The sequence below is a fragment of the Brachyistius frenatus genome, unplaced genomic scaffold (assembly GCF_029030835.1).
Source record: "Brachyistius frenatus isolate BFR_SWC_R1_liver_20210118 unplaced genomic scaffold, ASM2903083v1 Contig_6, whole genome shotgun sequence".
Lineage (NCBI taxonomy): Eukaryota > Metazoa > Chordata > Actinopteri > Embiotocidae > Brachyistius > Brachyistius frenatus.
Genome location: NW_027210605.1, coordinates 267,420 through 273,419, shown reverse-complemented (window position 1 = coordinate 273,419; position 6,000 = coordinate 267,420). Strand labels below are relative to the sequence as shown.

The window sequence follows — 6,000 nt, the reverse complement described above, 5'->3', positions numbered from 1 at the left end:
TGCAGCAATACTGTACGGTGTAATATTATTTCAACTCATTTTTATTGGAAAATCTTAATCTATGCAGTTTACAATAACTCTGATTTTTTTTAGTGGATTACCACAAACTGGATCAAGTAAGGGAAGCTACAATACAGAACAAGCAGCTAAAGTTTTTAACTTAAGTTCAAAATTTGAGTACGTTTACTTATTATTGTTATAATTACATATTATACCCCAGTCACTAAAATGTTCACAGTAAACATTTATCTGATGACTTGCAGATAAAATAAAAGTCAAACTTTAGTTTAAACCAGGTTTAAACTTCATAAAAAGTGCATTTTTAGGTTGCACATAATCATTTTCTTAGCACTATTTTAATGACTGTAATTTATTGTGAAACAAGTCCTCAAAACATGTGGAAATGTGTTGTTGAAACAACATGTAGAATCCTAAACAACTTTCTTTTTTTTTTCAAATCAACCAAATTCATCCCATTAAAACCTGGACAGTATTTTGACATAAAAATAAATAAATTAAGACTTTTTAGGTTTTATTTTCTGTGTAAACTAGTCACTAGAATTCAATTTATAAAATATCACCAAAAGTAGTATTACAAAGCCTGTAACACCTGTTTACTGTACTATTGTTCTGGTGTGATAGCTGCAGCAGAAGAGGATGTCAGTAGGAGATAACACCTTTTTTCAACAAATATAAAAGAGTTGCAGTAGACAAATAGAACAGAGGATTAATTAACATAAAGCTTAACAACCTCAAACAAACATGAGGCGATTTGTTCAATAAGTTAGCAAACTTCGATTGATATAAATAAAAACACACACGCATGTTTAAAGGTCCTTTCCTTTGGTTTAATAAAACAATACTGGAAGAGACTCACATTGAATCTGACTACAAACCAAGTCTACAAAGAAATTGACACCTCCCTGCCTGAAAAATGACAAGTTTTCCAGCGTTGTGGGACGTTCACTAACAACCTGCTACATATCTGTTGTGTGCTACATCTATTGAAGTTGAATCAGTCATGTAACAAGCAATATCTCTTTATATTGGAGTGCAGTAGTTAATTTTCCACCTCGTAAAATGATTCTTTTAAATTCACTGAGTAAAGAAGCGACATGTCTAATGTGCTTGGTCAAAGTTCTTTAAGGCTTTTTTTATATATATATATATATAAAGTATAATGACATCTTCTGGCTATGGCATGACAAATTTAGGGTTTCATCTAAAGCAGGATCAGAATCCACCGAGGATCGTTCACATACTTTCACTGGACGGTTAGTCATTTTAGACACTATATCCAAAATATGTTGTGTTAAAATTGTAAATTAAAAGCCCAACGTTTTACATGTTTACATGGCACTCATGCATTCTCATTGTATGCCATACATGGTGAGCATGCAGTGGACTTTGGCTGACATGCGAGCAAAACAGTAGAATCACAAACAGAAATAAAACGCATCCTTGCTTTGCAAATAAAATCATTTTAAGTAGCCACAACAGACAACTTAAATCATGAAACAAAATCTGTTACAAGCACAAAAGAGATGTGACATAAAATAGTCTCTGAAAATACTGTTTACAGTCTGTGCAAACATGGTCCCTCACAATAATGCACTTTACACCGACTTCCTCCTCAAACGAGGGAACTCGGGGAAGCTCTGCCCGGTTGAGAGTGTGCTTCCTGGGGAAGAGAGTCCAGTGTTGTCCCTGGAACTTGGCGAGCAGCCCTGGATCCTATAAGAGACTGAGTTGCAGTAAACAGAATTGATATGGCAGCCATGGTGTTCGCCGTGTGACATTAGAGGGCTATCGCACATCTCCAAGCGGTAGCACACACAGGAGCAGAGGGAACTGAGGCTCGACCCCTGCCTGCGTCTGCCTGCCTTGATCTGGAAATGCAGACTGTTCCTGCAGGGGCTTCTTCGTCTCTCCTGATCCTCCGCCGGGGAAGAGATGAGGTTGGTGCGGCTGGTTCCTTCCTCTATCGGGAGGAAGAGTGTGCTGTGGCTACGACTGTGCAGCATGTTGCTCCTGCTCCTCTCCCTGCGTCTGTCTCTGCTCTGTTCCCCGACAGCATGGAGACCCAGGCCCCCTTCCAAAAGGCCTCTGTCCCTCTTCAGCGAAGCCCTCTCTTGAGCGTCTCTCCGCTCGTCCTCAGTGTTCATGGTGAGGAAACGAAGCACCACCAAATTTAGAAAAGCCCCAATAACAGTGAGCCCCACCAGGATGTACATGAAGCTGAAGGCAACGTAGGGCGTCTTCTCCTGGAGGTCCTCCTTTTTCTGCAGGGCCACAAAGTCCCCAAAACCAATAGTGGTGAGGGTGATGAAGCAGTAGTAGTAAGCATGGAAGAAGCTCCATCCCTCGAAGTGGGAAAAGGCTGCAGCTCCCACACACAGTGTCCCTATGCAGGAAAGGAAGCCCACCAGGACCATGTTCTCCATGGACACCTCGGTACGTCGAAAGCCCAGGCACTGCTTTGTCTTGTGTAGGAGATAGCGGACAAACGTGTTCATCCTTTCCCCCAGGCTCTGGAACATGACCAAAGTGAGAGGAATGCCGAGTACAGCGTAGAACATGCAGAAGATCTTCCCTGCATCTGTGCCTGGTGCTGCATGTCCATAACCTTAACGCAGAGATGGAAATTAGAGGAACACCGTGATGCATACTGTAGTAATGCCTGGATGGGGAAACATGGACCAACTGTCGATTTGTTTGATTAGTCTGTAATTAAAAACAAACCTTAGAGATTGCATTCACGTTGAAAAAAAAATGCTCTTTTGTCAATTTCTGTACAGCAAGAGAGGAAAAACATAAGCCCTTATTTCCAAAGATAAAATGAACTTACCAATGGTGGTGATGACTGTTATGGCAAAGTAAAAAGAGCCAGCAAATTTCCACTGTCTCCCGGCGCGATGGGGCTCAGCTTGCAGCACAACTCGCTCGATTTCGCGGTAGTCGTCCTCGGAGAAGCGGTACTTCTTCTTCATCTCGTTGCGCTTCTGCTCCAAGATGCGTCTGCGGGAGCTCTCGGACTCGGACTCCAGCGCGTCAAACACCGCGGCGCCGACCAGCAAGTAGGAGAACATGCAGAGGATGAGCGACAGGGTTCGCACGTTTTGCTTCTTCATCCTCGGCGTCGGCGTGAAAGTCGGGAGAGGAGGCACAGTTACAGGTGGTACTGCTCTTTAGCTTAAACTCCTCATTAGTGGTGCAGCCTGATGCCTGAAACGCGGTGGCAGGAGAGGCGGGCAGGAAAAGAAAACCTGGGTAATCTGTCTTGCCAGGTTTAAATCTATCGTTTGTATAAAACGCGCACACTCTGCCGTGCGCATTGCGAGCGATCGATGCTCTCTACAGCTTGTGTGTTTAAGCAAGTGGCCTCAGATTTCTTTCTCGCATGCGCAAACCACTCGCCAATAAAAAAAAGGAAAAAAGAAAAAAAAGAAGCTGTGTAATATAATATAGGAAACGATGCAAAATATAAAATACATTGTAATCCTTGTCACCAATGATCAATCCTATCTCACGTGTGCGCAACAAGTGAAATGTGACTCGCCCAACAGGAGGCGAGTTCAGCACCATGGACAGCAACCAGCGGGACTTCACATTTGACCTGACTGCACATCCAACGTGGACACTGCAGAGGCTGAGAAACGTGGAAAACCAGGATTTAGGTGATGACAATTTCTTATGTTTAGACCTCAAGTAATCAATGTTATTTAAAATCACTTTAACTATTAACAAAACTTAAAAAATAAAAAATAAAAAACTTGTCATAGAAATCTAAGGGGTCTCTCCAGCCTGCTGTACAGAATGAATACGTGTTATCCTCATAGTGTGCTCAAGGCATAGCAGGAAATACAATCTTAGTTGTAAATTTCATTCCCATTATACCTTTGAAATAATATTATGATAATAAAGTTTGTTTTATGTGCCAATTATCAAATAAAAAAATGTATCGAAAAGTATAACATTTTAATCAGATCAAAGAAGCCAACAATATGCAATGTATATTTACATATATATGTAAATATAGGTATACACACATGCTCACGTTAAGAATTTAACTATAAGAAAACAAATCAAAAAAAATAATTTGTAAACCGATTTAAAACCCAAGCCTAAGGACCGATATGGATTGTTGTAAGTCACCAAAATCAATAAAAATAGATAAATGTACTACTCTGTTTCCTTGGCTCATGACTTCAATGCATGGATACCTGTGTGCGCCTGTATTTGAGCCTTTGCATATTAGAGAACTGGTGAATGTACGTACAGTTGCTAAATAAATGCCACTGCTACACTAGCTGCTTCTGGAAATTTACTGTCGATGATGCTGGTTGCCATGGTTACTTGCACAAGAGGCACAGACTTGGACTGGCAGTGAGGTTGAAGCCAATATGTTAAGCGTAATGATCCAGGCCCTCAGTCGGTTAATTATGTTGCCACTGCGTCACAACATCAAGTATCATTATTTAAGCTTGATTTCTGTATTTATTTTATCAACACTAAGAAAAAAAATATATATAATAAATATTAAAATTAAAAATAAATAAAAACTCAATAGAGACATCCTTATATGTCACATCAGGGTTTCGCAGCACCAACAGCGTTTTGCAGGTGGATTATTAGTGTTCTTTTGTTCCTGTGGAACAAGGCGGCCTGCTCTCTGCAACGTTTTTGTGTTAAGTGGCTAAATCTGCACACTTACGTCCCCGTTGTGATTCAAACCAGCTCTCCATAAATCAATTACATCTCAGCTGATAAGAGAGGAACCTGAAGCCCTAATAGCCACCATCAATCCAGACAGTTTGTGTTCACATCCTTTTCAAAGCCCAAGGACCTGCGACAAAGTGAGGAAGCCCATCAATCTCCACTGAGCCAGAGTTTTAGGATGGAGTTTTTTTCTATTTCTGCTCTCTCGAAAGGGGCATTTCATTATCACAAACACGTATTTTACAATGTTACCAGGAACAAATGAAAACAAATGAAGTGGATTATTAAATGTCATCCTCCATCTACTTTCAATAAGAGACATTAGATGTAATGCCATGTATTGTTCCCCAATGAATGGATTTCAATTGCTCTTGTCCATGTCATATTCATAATATTGGTCTTTTACACATGAAGATAAAGGCTTGAGGTCAAACAATACATGTTCACAGGGCAAACCTTATTCATTTCATTATTGTTATCTTTGTGATACTTGTTGCATGACAGATGGAGAGTTTGTGGAGCAATTCCTTTGGGAGAAATCTTTCAAAATAAAATGATATAAAACAAGTTTTTATCTTATTTCTCACGTATAGTCTTCCCTATTTAATTTTTTACACCGCAGTATTTAGTATGTATTTTTTATCTTGCAAAATCAAGAAGACACCCTTTTTGTGTGTGGAGAGGCTGAGAATATGCAGATTATACAAAACCCTTTTAAAGATGCACATGCGGTGAGAAGAGGACCTTGTGCCTGAAGGCGCATTTAAATAAAAATCCATCTGCCAGTTCTGCAACAACAAAAAAGCAAATCTGTCAAAGTCCTGGAGGTAAGCTTACAAAAATTAAGCTCCTCTGTGGAAGCCAAACTTTAAGAGTCGGGGTCTTTAATAGGAACTGCAGCTGTGTTTTGGCAAGGATATGAGAAAATTACAGACAGGTGCAACACATGTTTTTGTGTAGACAAACCTGTTGTCAGAGCAATCTGTGAAAAGAGGACCTGCAGACACAAAGGTGTGGACGGTTGAGAATTTAACTGCGAAGGCTTTAATCAAGATAAAGCGATACGAATTTAGATTTGCAGGAAAACACTGATTAAAAACGTCTCCAAAAAACTGATTTGGTTCCATTTGGCAGAGAAGTTAATGATTTGGAGGGAAGATGCTGAACATCCCAGCTTTTTGTGAGGCTTTTCTGGATTTTGTCCCATTTCTTTGTGTCCCATTACATATGTAAATTATGAGCCTGTGTATAGAGATATTGTTTACAAACAATCTCTGAAAA

At 40.0% G+C, this 6,000-nt stretch overlaps 1 protein-coding gene across 1 annotated transcript; it reads right to left on the bottom strand.

The window, feature by feature from the left end:
* Nucleotides 1-1,178: 1,178 nt before the first annotated feature.
* Nucleotides 1,179-3,372, bottom strand: kcnk15 (potassium channel, subfamily K, member 15). Its single transcript, XM_069723151.1, has 2 exons — nt 2,849-3,372; nt 1,179-2,626 (listed from the first exon to the last, which is right to left on the bottom strand). The coding sequence occupies exons 1-2, from the start codon at nt 3,129-3,131 to the stop codon at nt 1,617-1,619; spliced, it is 1,293 nt and encodes a 430-aa protein (XP_069579252.1). The 5' UTR covers nt 3,132-3,372; the 3' UTR covers nt 1,179-1,616.
* Nucleotides 3,373-6,000: the final 2,628 nt, after the last annotated feature.